Source organism: Fistularia commersonii, chromosome 20 (assembly GCF_037954325.1).
Source record: "Fistularia commersonii isolate RoL2024-O1a breed Wild chromosome 20, RoL_Fcom_v1.0, whole genome shotgun sequence".
Taxonomy (NCBI): Eukaryota; Metazoa; Chordata; class Actinopteri; order Syngnathiformes; family Fistulariidae; genus Fistularia; species Fistularia commersonii.
In genome coordinates, this window is record NC_141303.1 from 14,895,334 (window position 1) to 14,911,716 (window position 16,383).

General features: G+C 47.3%; 1 protein-coding gene across 1 annotated transcript in view; it reads right to left on the bottom strand.

The window, feature by feature from the left end:
* Positions 1-12,016, bottom strand: part of LOC147223089 (afadin-like) — an 81,779-nt gene extending 69,763 nt beyond the window's left edge. Inside the window, 1 exon segment of the mRNA XM_086166746.1 lies at positions 11,738-12,016. Coding sequence (XP_086022872.1) covers positions 11,738-11,839 — 102 coding nt within the window. The 5' untranslated portion in view covers positions 11,840-12,016.
* Between the last annotated feature and the right edge of the window lie 4,367 nt (positions 12,017-16,383).

Here is a 16,383-nt window from a genome sequence, read left to right on the forward strand (position 1 = left end):
AATGTGTGTTTGATGGAGGGAGGGAGCAAGGGAGCGAGACGGAGAGAGGGGGAGATTATGAAGTACAGGTGCTTCCCGCCTTTCCACCGGCGCTGTGACCCGAGAGTTAACTCCATGACTCTTCCACCAATCCCACGGTGGCCGGGGGCAGCAGCCAGGATTCTCCATGCCTGCTCGACACTGCACGGAAATAAAACACACTCGGAGGGAGAACGCCATCCCCGGAGACCACTGAGAAAGCTGCGTCTACGAACCAGTCAGAAGGATTTGAGTCCGTCCACCGCGTGAGAGGGCCGGTCTGAAGACAAACTGCAGTGGATGTTAAACTATAGAGAAATTCAATTGTCTCCTCAACAGGGTTCATCTGAACTGAGATGAGAAGCCATGGATCGGCACGCCGCCATTTTGGCTCCAGTCCACTAGGTGGACCAACCAGGTGGAGCATAGTCACCGCTCATAGAACACCATGAGCAGTGTTATTAGCGTTGTAAAGTTTGTGTGATTGACTTCCTCTGTCCAGAGCTTGGTATTCTGGTATGTCAGATGTGAAGCCTGCGAGCACCAGCCTGGTGTCCACCCTGAGAAATCATTCTTCTCAGATGGTAAAAGCCCTTCACATTCTAAAGTGCCCAAAGATGCTCTTTCAGGTTACCTGACCTCCCTCATCTGCACGACAACCTCAAAAATCCCATCTGCATTCCAGGGATTCCATGACCGGCAGGAACCCTGAAACTATGACACACGCAGAGAACCTGCAAAGGGGATACCCAGGTCTGCTTAGGGAAGCTTTTCCAGTGGGTCTTTGCATCTATCGATCCACCCTTCCCGGAAAATTAATTGCCTCCCGAGTAAAGCGACGTTTTCTGCAGCATCGACGGCTTTAATTTAAGAGCCTGGCTTTGAGGCAGGAGTCAATTATCTGATGTATTTCACGGCCTAAACAGCGATGCAAACAGCGCTGCCGCACAAAACGTCATGCACTTGGAATCTCTGAGGGGGCTTTGACGTGTTTTGACAAGGTGTGTATCTGTGAGGATCGTCTTGCTACCTGGAAGATAATAAAGACGCGCAATTGCAATTGTTTTCATTTTAAAAGCAACCGTTTTAAACAACGGAGGCAATGCTCTGCTACGATCTGCTTTTCTGGTAAGAAACTTGAACGGCTAAATTAATTACAATTTTCATCTGCGGTGTTCCGTAAGGCTCTAATAATTAATTATTCGGTTTAGCCCCAGTACCAGGGGGAAGGGAGGGGCTGTAACAATGAATAATTTTAATGTCTATTAATTGTTAAATGGGTTTATCAAAACGGCTTAATTTCCTGCTGAATATTTCATCAACGGCTGCAAAATATGAACACATTTAGTCCACTTTGTTTTTGTTTAACTTTAACCCTGGATTAGATTTCAGACGCTCCCCGCACACCGCCAATGGAACACCCATCAGTGATAAAACTAAGAGGTAATAAACCTTAACCGGGCCTGGTTTGTTCAGTAACAGAGCAGGAGGTTAGCGGTTCGACTCCCGGCTCCTGTCTGGAGGCAAGAGTGCTGTCGGGCGAAGACGCCGAACCCCAAACCACCATCGCTGGGTGAGCGAGATTGGCCTTGCAGGTATGGAAGCCTGGCGGATACAGGCTGGTCCCTCCATTAGCTTTACATTAACTTTTATTGAAATATTCATGGAAAAAAAGACATGAACAATGTACCGTCATTTTAAAGTTGGCTCCCTTGGGCATCTTGTTGGGTTGGTCCTTGGTGGTGGTTGATGTTTGTGCTGATTGGAGATCAGCTTTAGATGCCGTTAGTGTTTTTTTTCCTGGAGTATTTCTGGATTAGTCTGTTCGTACGTGCTATCCATTACTGCTGCAGTTATTATCTTTGGGGATTCGTTCTTTTTCCCCTCAAGGAATTTGCCTCACGTTTTGCAATCTGGGGGGAAAAGAGGAGTTCAGCTGGGCTCAGCTGGTAAACACTGGTGCGCGTGGATGGCGGCCAGACCTCGGCACGTGGCTGCACCTCCCCTGGAGCACATCTCCATCCCTCCTCGGGAGAGGGGAGGCCGCAGAAACAAGGTGATAAATATGTCCAGTCTTACCGCCATCCTTCTCCTGAGCAGGCAGAAGCCAATGGAGTGCTGCGGCCAGCATGAGTTACGACCCCGAGACGATTAAACGCCGGCCGGACGGGACAGCGGGCCGCTTCGACTCATCTCCTCCGTGAATAACACAAACAATAATCATGGAAAGTAAAATACCGGAGCAATCTCCTGCACGCTGAGGGGCAATTCAGACAACACACAGCAAATCCCAGCGAGCTGCAGAGTCAGACAGACTTTTATATCTAGAAACTTGGAAAAGGCTTCAATTGGAGCCCAGAGACAGTCTCAGCAGACGGATTTCACCTGCCACGGCAGAAGGTGCATTAAAAACACCTGGAAACACTGGGAAAAAATATCCAACAGGAAATTACAGAAATAATAAAGACGTTAATGAAAAAGCCACATAAAGTTAGGAAACAGCTGCAAGTTAAGAATCTGTCAGCGAGTATTGCGGTATTTATTGAGCTGCTGCATCAGCCATGAATAAAGAAGCTGAACCTCCTCGACCCGGGAGCGGGAAATCCAGCGGCATATCGTTTTGTTCTCATTAAATGGTGTTTAATAGGGGGAAACGGCCCTCACAGGCCTGCTTAGCAGGCTATGACGGAGTGTGAGTTGAGGAAAATGACTGGTGTGTTTGTGTCAGCGGCTCGAAAAAATAACAAAACAAAACCTGGTCATTGTGATTTTCATGCTGCTGGTAGGGCGATGCATTCGGCCACGGGCACGACGTGGACGGAAAGGCCGAGGAGGATCACTTGGGCCTCCGCCAGCCGTCGGCTGCAGCAGAGGTGATAACACAGAAGACACGTCAGAGGCTGGTGGGCCTTTGAGTGCCTTCAGGGGGGAATAAAGTGCAATTACTGAGTTGCACAAAAATGGATAGATTTCTTCAAATGTGTGAATAAAAAAGTAAAGGGGGGGGGGGGGCACAAGAGCTAAATGAAGGGAATTTTGAATATCCAGCAACCAAACTTGCACAGCAAGTTACCCTGCCTTGATGTCTGATTTGGTCCCAAAGCCTCCCATGAGGACCTGCAAACACGCGAGGGGAGCAGAAATGGAGTCTGCATTTGGTCCTGAAGACTCCCATTATGTAACGCCAGAACATCTGAGCATCCGACGCCTAGTTGCAAAAACTCCGGCGAAACTCCACCAATAATGCAGATGATGCACAAAACAGCCAGAACTCGTCACAGCCTTGCCATTGCCGTGGTGACGAAGCTAACCTGGCAGGCCATGTGACGTAATTGGGGGGGGGGGGGTGCAAACACACAACGAGACAATGCCACCACAAGATAAATGTGTGTTTATTGTAGTTGTAGCTGAGGCCAGCAGATCCATAAGCCAGGCCTCCCCCCCGCTGCCATACATACTTCCAGTATCACCAGCTACAGCCAACAGGCAGATGTTCACCTCTCAAAGTCAAAGTCACACAACACCACAGCTGAGGACACCATCAATAGTCTTCATCAGTAATCCACAGCAGCCAAAGCAAAGAAGTGTATTATTCCCTGTGCTTTCCTTGTTTTAGATGTTAGTAAGGTTAGTATGGTGCACCATACATACACCGTGCGGCAAAAAGGTCCCTGGCTGGATTCCCTGCGTGGAGCTCCTCAGGGTTCTTCCCACAGTCCAAACACATGCAGGAGGTTATTGGAGACCCTACAGCAGGGTAAATGGGTGAGTGAATGATTGTCTCTGCGATGGCCTGCTGACCCCTCCAGGGTGATCCTGCCTCTGAACCAATCACAACTGGGATCAGGGCACACATGATGAATGAATGAAGGTTCCACATTCTAACGGGAGCCACGGCGAGGCATGCTGAGATATTTGGGTACAGTCCGTATCGCCTCTGCTCCTCAACCATCCCAATGGCATTTTGTCATTCTGCTGATTTCCAGAACGTTCCCTGGAGTCCCTGCGCTTCTGGACGGACCGGATTTCATCTGAGATAACTACATGTGAGAGATAGCAATAGCATGGGTTTTAGAATTAGCCAACCTGGAATGACATGGGCCGCGTCTCTTAAAGAGTTGAGTGGACGTGCCCCATCTCTCCATCACACCTACACGACTTCTTCCTGTGACACTCGAACACGTGACAGAAAAGCACCTGCGCCATCAAAATGTCAGAGGACCATCCGCCGCTGGAAATAAAACCAGCGGCATTTCACAGACGACCAACTGCTTCTGCGTCACTTCACTGAGCAAATTAGAGGGTTTCTTTTTCCGAAGTCTGTTCACATCCAGGAGGGTAAGAGGACGTGTTGAGAAGAACCCAGACAGAGGGACATGTGACAACGGGAACATGGAGCTCCTTCCCGACGTCTGTGATTTCTCACATATCTTAGTGAATAAGTCGAAACAGATGAGGCCGCTTGCCTGCTTCAGACGTAATTTATGACGGATTAATTGATTACAGAGCTTTCTCAAGTGCTACGGCATCACAACATATATCACCGTGGAGCACGGCACTTGATTCATCGACTTCTCGGTCAAACTGAAGCTAATCTTCAAACTAATAGTGACAAACGATTCGCCGTGTCAGCCATTTCCAAGCAAATGTGTCCATCATCCCATTGATCCGCCCATCCTGGATGGATCATATATTACTATAAACTCAATTATCTATGATTTCTTCAAAGCAACTCAGCTTTTGATTAAAACGAGAAGCTTTTTCTGATCTGTTGCATAGCTGCTTTGGTGGCTGGAGCTGAGCATCTACATCTCCCCAGGTCCTGGTTCGGGCCTTTGGGGAGAACCTGAGTTGCCGCGCGTGTCGGACAAAAGTCTGCGGAAAACAAAGCACAACACTTTGGGCCAAAGTTCTCTGCACCCAGCTGCAGGAGGAGATGTGCATATTTGAATTCAATGTCCATTCCCCGGCACTTCCAGAAGTACAATTCAAATCCGGTTCAGGAAGCTTCTCAATTCTGGTTCACCAGGTTGTTGGTCAGAACCGTTTGAGTCACATCCATTCAACAAACTGACCCCGATGGAAAAGTGATAAGAATAATATCCCGATTGAACGGATTCTGCTCTGAAGATTGGTAATGGCTCGTATTATAAATGCATGTTCAACCTCATCAGATACAACTAAAGGTCAGCTGTCAACAGGTCTATTGCTGAAAGATTAGATGTGAAACAACGCAAGCGTCTTTTTATTCTGCTGCTTTAGGAAAAGTGAAGCATTATTGTGACAATACTTCCAAATTAAAAGCATACGTGATGGCACGCATTAACTATCTATCCACAGGGAACATTCATTCGAGTGATTGCCTGAGAATTGAGGTTCAAACCAGATCAATCACAGGGCCACACAGAGACATCCAACCATCCACCCTCTCATCCAACTCATGGACAATCTCGGGTCCCCGATGGACGCCCTGCATGTGTTTGGACTGTTTTGCACTGCTGGTAAGGACGCTGGAAGACTTCACTTTCAGCGCTCATAAATTGTAATGAATATTTTTTTGCGCACACACATCAAGCGCTGCGGCGAGGACACACAACTCCGAGGGAGGGTGCAACAATAGAATCCACGGTACTGCTGGTGGTAAAGAACCCCCTAACCTGGAAATATGCTGTAAAATAAAGTTTGATCTTTCTGAAAACAAGACTTTCCACCTCAACCACAGGAAAACCCACAATCTGCACGCAACACACACTTCCTTACTGCTTCCTGCTTCCTGTTTGGTGGTGGGGGGGGGGGGGGGGGGCTTACAGACTGCGATTGCATCCCAGAGGAGGGAAGCTGGATCCAGACTTCCTGCTAATAAATAGCGAGTACTTCAGATTGAGTAGGTAAGTACTACAAGAAACATCCACTGGAAATAAATCAAATGGTGTTTGTGACCCACTTAGTTGTGGTTGAGTGAATCAGGAGTTGGTGAAGGTGGTGGTGGTGGTGGTGATGGGTTCTCAGTGGTTCCACAAATGCTATGGGCCGGTATCATCAACCTGTAGTGACAGATTTCTTCCTGGAGCCGAGGAAGACCTGCAGGAATCCCCGAACCTGAGGGAATAGGAGCCTCAGATATTTCTCTTAAAAAAAAAAAAAAAAAAAAAAAAAGAGAGAGACCCTGTAGACCTACAGAGGCAACCGTGATCAGAGAGCATCAGTGTAACACCAACTCCATAGCATGACAGCAGGCCACGGAGTGTTCACGTTGACTAAAATGACTGCGTGACGATGGTCAACCTCCACCCTAATCAGAGGAGCTGCTCGGGACGAGGCGTCTCGTCTCTTTGTGCTTGTGTAATTCATGGCACCAAACCAAGAGCGCAACATGACATCATGTTTTTCTAGACGGATCACTATTGCTTACGCGAGGATTTTGAGAGGCAACTGATAGTGATTATTTTTTGGAATCTCTGGCCAGGTTAGTTGCTAACCCTGACATTGCTACCTCATGCGTACCTAAAAATACAGGCAGCAGCATCAGTTTGGACAGAACGGTTCGGACTTGGAGAGATTAAGACATGTTATGAAAAATCAGCAGGGTTTATCTTAACAGATCTGACCAAGCTTTTAGTCAGTCTTGTTCTGTCCTCGCGAGCTTTGTTCTCCATGGAGGGGAACAAGCGAGTCACATCGACTGCTATCAGCTGATAGGCTATCAAAACACTCCGCACTGAAGAAAGACAGCACTTGTTGCTCATTCATCTTTTTCGTATTTTGTCTTCAAATAATAAGATCATGATAAATATTATGTTTCACCTTTGTAATTTTTTTAAAAGAATATTACAGCTATTCTTGCATCATGTCAGCTATTACCATGTAACTGTTAGCGCTATGATTATCTTACACCCCTGCTCTGGTTCTCCTGGTCGAGGCAGAGGGACGTCTGCATTGTGCTGAGATCTCGCCAAGGTTTCGCCGAAAAAAAGGCAGTGCTTCCTCACTGCTGTCGCCAAGTGCTGGCTCCCGGGAGGAACATTGGGTTTCTGTAGATCACCTACAGAAGAGCGGTGGGCCAGACCTGCTCCATGTGGAAAGTGTTAGCAGATAACTGGCTTGGGATTTGGAGCCGGGGAAATAAAATCTAACTTGGAAGTCAGGATGTGTCTGACTCCACAGGCTGAGATGTAATTGAAGGATGGTGAGAATGTCACCACGGACGTCCTGATCCGGCCTCCAGTGGACTCTCGCTGATGGCATTGTGACCAGATATGGGCTGGAGAATTACTCAGACGAAGGTTGAAACAAATAAAAGGGAATCACTTCTGCAGTCAGTGATATTCAAATATAAAAATTTGATGTTACAACTTGTAACTGGGGAAGTTGATATCCATTCATGAATTACTACAAGGTTAAATTACATTTTTGGGGGGAAACTGGACGAGTGAATAGACACTTTAAAGTTCAAAGACAAACCTAGACAGCAGGAGACCATTTTGTTAAAAATGCCAGATATGACAGCAAGGCTTTGTTGACAAGTCATTCAGGAAAATTCAAATAAAGGAGAAATCTGTAATGAAGGAGAAAGCTTGGAATACGCTGGATTTGTGTCGTGTATCTGAAGCTTGTCTTCAAGAAATAGTGGTACATGTCAAAGAACATGAATAAGGAAGAAACAGACAAAACTATTCCTCGAAACTGCACAGTGTCACGCAGGTAATGGGATTCCACCGAGAAACACAACCAGATACTTCAAGGAAAGTCCAGCTCAAACTGAGTTACCATGCCTGACAAAGCCTAGAAAAAAAAAACGGTGAGTGGAAATATTCCATGCCTTTTATTATGCATGGTTATTCTGGTGAGGCATGTGGTTTTCAGAACCAAGCTTACAATTAACTGCAAGCGTAAATTCCCTCCGAAATCCTCATTCGTTTCAAAATTGCATGGTGAATTGTTAGCTTCTCTCTCACCGGGTCGCCCCCGTTTTCTCCCGTTTCCTCCCTTTTCTGACCATCTGCTGTCGCCATTGACAGCCTCTCCCATCTCTGCCATCCTGTTGCCGTCCGCCAAAACAACATCCGGCTCGCTGTCTTCCAAAATTCCCCGTGAATGTGGCATTATCCTGGTCGTGACCTCTGATGGCCCTCCGTCTGATTAACTGCAATGCTAATCGCATGTAATTAATTCCCTAAATCACTCGATCTGATCACTAAAAAGAAAAGACAAGAAAAACAAGTCCAGTGGCAGACCCTTTTCAATGCTTAGCTTGTGCAGCCCGGATTCGGCCTACCCGAGTGCACAATGACTGAACACTGTACGTGCATTTGTAAGGGGATATGCATCATCTACGCTCTATTGTTTATCCTGCAGTGCACACAGGGTCTGCTTGTCCTGAGCACCGACTATCACACAGCACCGTTAACGACTTAGATATATGACTCAAACGCTCGGGTATTTTCAGCGCCGTGCTGCCAACCTGCAAGAGGCTGGACGATATCATGATAATCACATGTAGGATTCGGAGTCAGAACATGAAAATACGTAAAAATCCGGGGCTGACAACGCAGTACCTGACAACCCAGTTCCTCAGCGGCAACTTTTCCCCTCATACAAACCTTTTTCCAAGCACAATAATTTGCTGGGCCTCGCTTGTCAATGTTAAGAAAAGAAAAAGCCTAGATTTTCAGAAGTTGCACTCCTGCAGATGCTGCTTCTCCTCAAATCAGACGCCCAGGCTATTTATGTGCCTTCACATTGTGAATGACACTGGTCTCATCTGGTGCGAGGAATTAATCCCCAGGCTGTATGTGCAAAAGTGTTAAAACAAAGAAGTAATTAGCACAGTCCTGCTCCGCACTGCCTCAACATACACACACGCACACACACACACACACACGCACACTCACGTGCACACTCGCAGAATCCCAGCTATTCTGCTAACCAGACCATCATGATAACAAACCTGTCATAAGATACTAGCATGAATGAGTGATGCATGATACCTCAACACCACCGCTAGAAATGACAAGGTCTGACAGGCCTTTTTGTCCACTGCAAACCTACAATGATCAAGGTTTAGACAACTTAGCCCTCGATCTGAGAGCAAGTCTTGATGAGAAATCAAACCGTGTGAAGGCAGCCAAGCGCTCGGTCCGGGTCTTCGCTGACCCGCAGAAATGCCACTTCTTTAAGAAACACCAGCGAAAGTGTGATGGTGAAGGCAGACATATCACAGCTGAGACAAAACCCACCGCAGTTTCCGCAGGGTTGTGTTTGGGTGGTGTCCTGCCTCATCTGCTCCGTATACAAAGTTTGCAAAGCCAAGAGTAGTTTTATGTAAAAGCTACTGCCACTGAGTGAAAAGCGAAAATGGGGGGCTGACTTATTATGTGTAAACAATGTAAACAGACCAGTCGGGGTCGCAGTTGCTTCTGCAAACATGTTGCAGTCGCACCTGATTGTGTTTCTGGAAATGTGACAAGGTGGGGGGTGGGGGATGGGTGAGTCGTGCCTGTGAGCGATAATCTTTCCATGATAAGCTCACATTCACGTCCAATTTGAGAGTTTGACGGGTTTGAATACAAACAGGGGCGAAAGTATTTCCTTTGAAACAAAACAACCTGATGGTGCGTTCAATACAGTCCTCTGAGCTCTTCATCGCTGCCCAATGCCGGTCGCCACGTTACACAAGTACCTGTTATGTTGAAATGAATCTCGCCATAAGCCCCCCCCCCCCCTTTCCCACAGCAGGATTTATTCAGTTTGGGCTGCAAGATTAAAAAGTTTGAGAACCTTTGCTCCAGACTAATCAGCCGCCCGTGACTAATCTAATCACACGAATGGTCTCACACTTCTCCACGGCAGTTATGATTAGAAATTCTGAATGCTGAGTTTCTGCGTTTGCTTTCCCTCCCTCGACTGTCAGGTGTTTTATTTATTTTTTTTATTTAAGTGATCGATGAGAGGACGCCGGCCTGGGTGATCCGGTCACAGTGTTTATACAGAGGCTTATTTAACACAAGTCCGCTGCGGGGGTCAGTCTAGACAGAGCAAAGGGCACTGGTGCTGCCTGGGGGCTCCTCCACCTGACATATGGGAAGGGTGTGGCGTGGCATGGCAAGCAAGGAACACACATCTGTTTATATGGAATTGGACGCTGGAACGAGGTCGAGGCAGTTCTTCTGCAGCAACAGCACCAAAGCCTCCCTCCACAGTATGAACGCCGTGAGAACCTGCAGACTGGGTTAATCATCTCTCACAGAACGGAGGAGGAGGCTGTGTGTGTGTGTGTGAGCGCAAGTACACAACCCTCTGCAAAGAGCTGGCCAACTCCAAGCCTGAGAAATTAATCGGCTCAGGAGCAGAAGAGGGGACCCTGTGCCCACCCCACCCCCCTTTTTACACCCTCACCCAAGAAAGGGGGTGGGCTGTCCCGCCTAAAACATTGCAACTGACACAATCACAGCCCCTGCGATAAATCAAACCCACTTAGCCATGAGGTGCAGTGGTCCAGGAGGTAGATTGATATTGACTGACTTGTTAGGAACTGGAAACCCTGCCGACCCCTTTAAACGGTCTCTGTGAGCAGCCGGTCTGCAGGAACAGCTCTGCGTCTTATAAGAAACAACAACAACAACAACAAGAGGCTGAGGGCAGACGGCAGACTTAATCACTGCTCTGCTGCTGGACGTGTCCTGCTAACTAACAGTGGAGGACAATGCAGGGCGATTTGGGGACGAGTCGGGGGTGGTTGGGGGGCTGCGTGTCGTCTTGTGGACGCCCGACTCCGTGGTAATCCACATTCCCAACCCGAAGCTTGTGGCCGATACCTGGACGTGCTCCTGCTGCGGTTCAACCCCCCCTCCGCTACCCCGGTGTTGTGAAGCCATTGCGGGCAAGTGTTGCCCAGTTCCCCACCCCCTCCACCCCGCCACCCCACCCGCTCCATGACCGGCACACAACACGCACGGCGGGAGATGTTACAGTCTCTCGTTGTAAACAATACACGTCGTTATTCCACGTCGTGAACACGTCGCCACTTTATTATTAGTGAGATTCCTCGGGTTGATCCACAGGCAAGGTGCTTGCTTGCTTGCTAGCTAGCTAGCTAGCTAGCACCGAGACGCGCCGTTCCCTCGCAGGAAAACACCACGTCGAACTCCATTGAGAAATCTGGCGTTTCTGCGTCGCGTCGTTTTGACGGATACGCAACCAGGGGGAACACTTGGGAGGAAATCACCCCGAATTTCACGTCGAATTCCGCAAGTTAATTCAGCCCAATGCAAATTTATGGGGAGAAAAAAAACACTGAATAATATTACCACTGTTCACTCCAAGTATAGCTTAGGCGGTCTCAAGTCAGGTTAGCAAGCTAGGTGAGGGGCGAGTGAGTTGGACGTGCCAGGGAGGGTGTTTGCCAAAACAGAGAGTTATTGGGTGCTTTAGTAATTAATCCCTGTGATTGAACCGCAAATCGTTAATTAAAGAATAGCGGCCGGTGTGTGCGTGTTTGTGATACGACAAAGTAAAATCGACCGTTTTGTCAATGGAGTCTGGCACGCAGTCCGTCCCATACACCCAACTTGCGGGACTTCCCACCGAGTAAACCACGCTGTCCATCCACCGCTCCACCGCTCCGGGCGTCCCGACAACGGCCGCCTGATTCCCCACTCCGCCGGGCGGAGGGCCCCCGCAGGTCCGCGGCCTCTCCCACCGCCCCGGTCTGGTCGCCTACCTCCGTGGGCCGGCTGATCTCGAACAGGTCGAGCCGGTTGGCGTTCCAGTGGTTGATGATGTCGGCCAGTTTCCTTCTCTCCTCCTCCCGGCTCCCCGTCATGGTGGCCGGCCGTGTGCTCGTCCGTCGGTCCGCGGTGGAGCGGGACGTCCGCTAGCGTTAGTCCGCACGGGGGTTACGACGCGCCGCCACAGAGAACCGAGGCTCGGGTCTTCTGCGCTGCTCCTCCGGTGCTCCGCGCAGTCCGTCTCTCTCTCTCTCTTTCTCTCTCTCTCTCTCTCTCTATCTCTCTCTCTCCCTGTGCGCGCTCCCGAAGCGTTCGCGCACGCGCAGCACCCGTTTAACCGTTTCTGGTCCGGCGGGGAAGGAGGGGTGACGTCAGCGCCCGTGGCTGTGTGTACATACATACAAATACATACAAGATGAGATGTTCTGTTATGCCGTGACGTGCAGTCAGTAGAGGCAGGGGAGGCCGGGCCTCACTTGTCAACATGGAAAGAAAAAAATGAAATAAATTAAACAGTTATTTTAAGCATAGCTTCACCATTTTTGGTTATTTCTTTTCAAAATCGCTAAAAGAAATTCATATTTACTGTTCAAATATGAAAAGGAGACATGCAGTGACGCGGCAACCAGCGGAGCCCACTATGGATCGCGCAATGATTCTGCTATCTGTGCTACCATGCTATGCACTGAGACCGTATTGCTGTCCCTGTGGATGTCACCATTAAAAAATCATTTTTAATATATGAACTAAATTTCCACAGTTTAGCTGATGTGTCTAATGTTTTTCGTCAACAACTGTAACGTGTTTCTTGTGTTTGTCGTAATCATAAAACGACTACAAAGAGACATTAAGTGAGGCACGCAGTGACGGTGCCTCATTGTAGGGGGCACCGCTGATCCAAGGGATCCTTCTTACTACTCGGCTACAGAGTAATTGAATTAGCAATAGCAAGCTACAGTAAACAGTTAGCAAGTCAAGTGCAGCCATCCAGCTTTTTTTTGCCAATCTCATCAGGCTGTATAGCTCACAAACAGTGAGGGATGAATGTAAATATCCATGGCAGCGTCTCAACTTTTTGGTCCAGAATTATCTCATTCAAACTGTTCCTAAGGCGACAAAGTTGCTCCGGCCGGTGGTCACCGTTCCAGCTATGACAGCGTCGGTGGAGCGGTCATTCTCGGCACCGAAAAGACTCAAAACATACAGTCGGAACAGGGCCGATCAAGGACGAATGTCTTCACTGGCAGTCATTTCCATTGAGAAAGAGAGACTTTTAAAACTGAAGAAAGAAATGGAAGACTTCTACAAGCAAGTTATCAATGCTTCAGAAGGAGTGGTGCATGGACTTCATTTATAAGTAAGGGTAAGCGATAATAACGTTTTTTGTACATGTGTTTTTTCTTCTATGCTACAGTTTTTATATGTAAAGAATGCTGATATGATATTTTAAACAAAACACATCAACTGCCGCCCATAAAATGGTGAATAAGCTACCAAGTAGGGTTCATATGTTCGTAAATCTGACTGTGATGACGTCAGTGCCTCACCAGCCATGAACCTCAGCGCACGTCACTCCTGTTATGCATACAAATTTACATAGTCATCTCATTGTGTATATATTTAATATGTCCGTGTGATTATATGAGCGTGCATGTGTACTCCGTCTCATTCTGTTTATATTTTATATCCATCTCATCCTATATATTTTTAGATAATGTCATTCTGTCATATATTTCTATAAATTTACATATCCATCATATTCTGTCTATATATTTTATACAGTTTCTTCTTTTCCTTTAGACTACTCCCTTTAAGGGGTGCAACAGTGAATCAACCTGTCCATATTTATTTTATACCCATCCCATTCTATAGTTTTTACATGATGTTATTCTGTTGTAGATACATTTAGAGATCCACCTCATGCAGTATCCATGTATTTCATATCCATCTTATTCTGCTTATATTTTAATAAATATACAGAATATACAGATCCATCCATCCATCAGGATCTTAACTCGGGAAAACTTTGTTCTGATCGATTTGCTCTGATCTCACTGTCTTTTATGCCAGAGCAGTGACATTAAAACTAAACACACACACACCTGTATTAGTTCCACCCATATATATTCCACATCTCCTTCCATGACTCCTCCTGTTTGGACCCCATTAGAAAGGTGCGTGTGTGTGTGTGTGTGTGTGTGTGTGTGTGTGTGTGTGTATGTGTCATAGTCTCCTGTAGAGTCTCAACAGAAGGCGCTGAATGTCTCACCACCTCGCAAAGTCCAACAGCTTAACGCCTCTCTCTCTCCTCCCTTCTCGCTGAGGGTCTTTCAAGATTGAATTATACATATACAGCTTTTTCTCCCTTTTGTGGTATATATTGTCCCCCGAGTTTGCTTTTCGGCCGCCCGATCCCCCTGCCTCCCCTCCTCGTCCCCCGCCCGGTTTTAGAATGCTGTGGGTGAAATCTATTTCCAGCCGCGGGTGAGGAGCAACAACTATCTGGGCAGAGCAGCTGTTGTGTTTTTATATTATTTGTGTCCATCCAATGAACAGTTTGGTGTTTGGAAAGCAGAGAGGAGGAGCTTTAGCTTTGAAGCGTCTCTCAGTCAAATGAAGAACTAGGATGTATTTCCAGTATGCCGATCCAATGAAGGAGCGTTTGCACAGGTCGCCAGGTTTGAGCAGCCTCTCACACACACCTTCTGTTTACCGACATGCAGAGGAGCCTCTGTGGGGAGGGTCGGCGCGTATTCAGCCATTAACTGAATAATGTTGTTCACCTGTATCCCCCAGTGGGGTCACGCTCCCTGCGACGCATGCACTTTAAGAAACATGAGCGTTACCTTTTTTTTCACCGTGATAATTCGTTTATTATTCATCCAGACATGCAACATTAACAGGTCACAAAGAGACTTATAACCTGCTTCTTCAGAAGCCTCTGGGATGAGGGCTGAAACGTCTTCAACCGAAGAAATTCAAGTCCAGTTTCCATAACAAGAAGATTTCACCATGACCTGGATGACCGAGAACCTCCATAGATATATCCTTTCAGCACTCCATGATTTTTCAGCATTTGGGTGGGGTTTGGAGAACTGTCAGGAACCCACGTGGACGTGGAGGACACGGAGGCTCCGCAGAGACTCACAGCCAGGTGACCCCAGAGCTTCTCCCTGTCAGCACCTAGATGAGTGACGCAGACGACTAGTCACAGGCAAATGCGGTGATGTTTCTTGGGGACATGGAGGAGGAGTGTGTGGGTGATTGTGTCAGCATCCTGGAACCTGCACCGTCAGCGGGGGAGTCACCTGCTATCTCCAGATGCAACTCACACATCCAGACCTCTGCTCTTCATCAAACCGAACGAAGGTCAGCCACGCATGCAAATGCCAAGCATTGCCTCAGGAACAGCTGGAGAAGAGCTTCTTCTGAACACCTTAGTGAATGAATACAGAACCGGCTTCACTTCCCAGAAAGAATAAACGGGTTTTTATATTGAGAAAGAAGCAAAACTAGATTTGTGAAGTTCGGCTTTTCACAGAACGTGACACGATGATTCTGAATCCAATAAAACAAAAGTAATAATGCATTTCAGAGATAAAACATTTTATATTTGTAATATCCAGAAACACATTTGCAAATATTTATTACACCAAATATTGTCTGTGGACTTGTTTGAAATAGATTACAAAAGAGTTCTTTTCCTTTGGCTTGCATCTTTAGGGGTCTGCACAGCCAATCACCCGCCTCCATCCGACCTCACAGCCAATCACCTGCCTGCATCTGACCTCACAGCCAATGGCTGGTCCATGGACAGAGAGGAAACATCAATGGAGAGATCTATGAAGAGCAGCCGAAGTGAGAAACCTCAACAGGAAACCAACTTCAGGCTCACCACTTCCTCTATGTGTGATGCTATCATCACTGTCTCACACACACACACACACAAACACATAGAGTCCGGATTTGGATGAAACAAAACAAAATCAGCTCTTCCAGAAAACCAAGCTGAGTCATTTTTAAACTCTCCACTAATTGGAGGAGCCCATTTATCTCCAGCGCTGGGACAGACAACCCCTGACATCATGTCTACGTTCCCCTCCGCTTCTTCTCCCTCATTATGAACATGATACATTATGATTTACGGAAGCCTCTCCCAATAACCTGGTCACCTTCAGACAGTCAGCAATGGGATGACCTGAGAAAGCAGAAGGGCAGTGGGAGTGTGAAGAAGGTGGGACGGGTGTGTCTTCACAGGAGGTGTGAAGAGAGGCTGAATGGTCGTAGACAATAAAATTCGATTATAAGAAATAATAAATAGGAGCAAATATTGAGCAAGAATAGAATTCAAAAACTGGACCAAAAAAAAAAAAACAAGATTCCATCCATCAGGGCTGCTTGACCAAACCCCTGACCACCACAATGTCATTGTCTTCTAGAAACCACCGCAGTGGGAGCAGTAGATCCTTCAGAGGGAACGTGCATTACCCTGTGGACAACAAGAGAAGGTTGAGATCCTCCAGCACGGTTACAGTATTCGCACTTCCAACCTTACCAGAACCGTGAGCAGCCTGATCTTCATCCAGCCCGTTTGCTTTTGGGGAAAGAAGTTCTTACATCCTGGAGATGTTAGGACAAA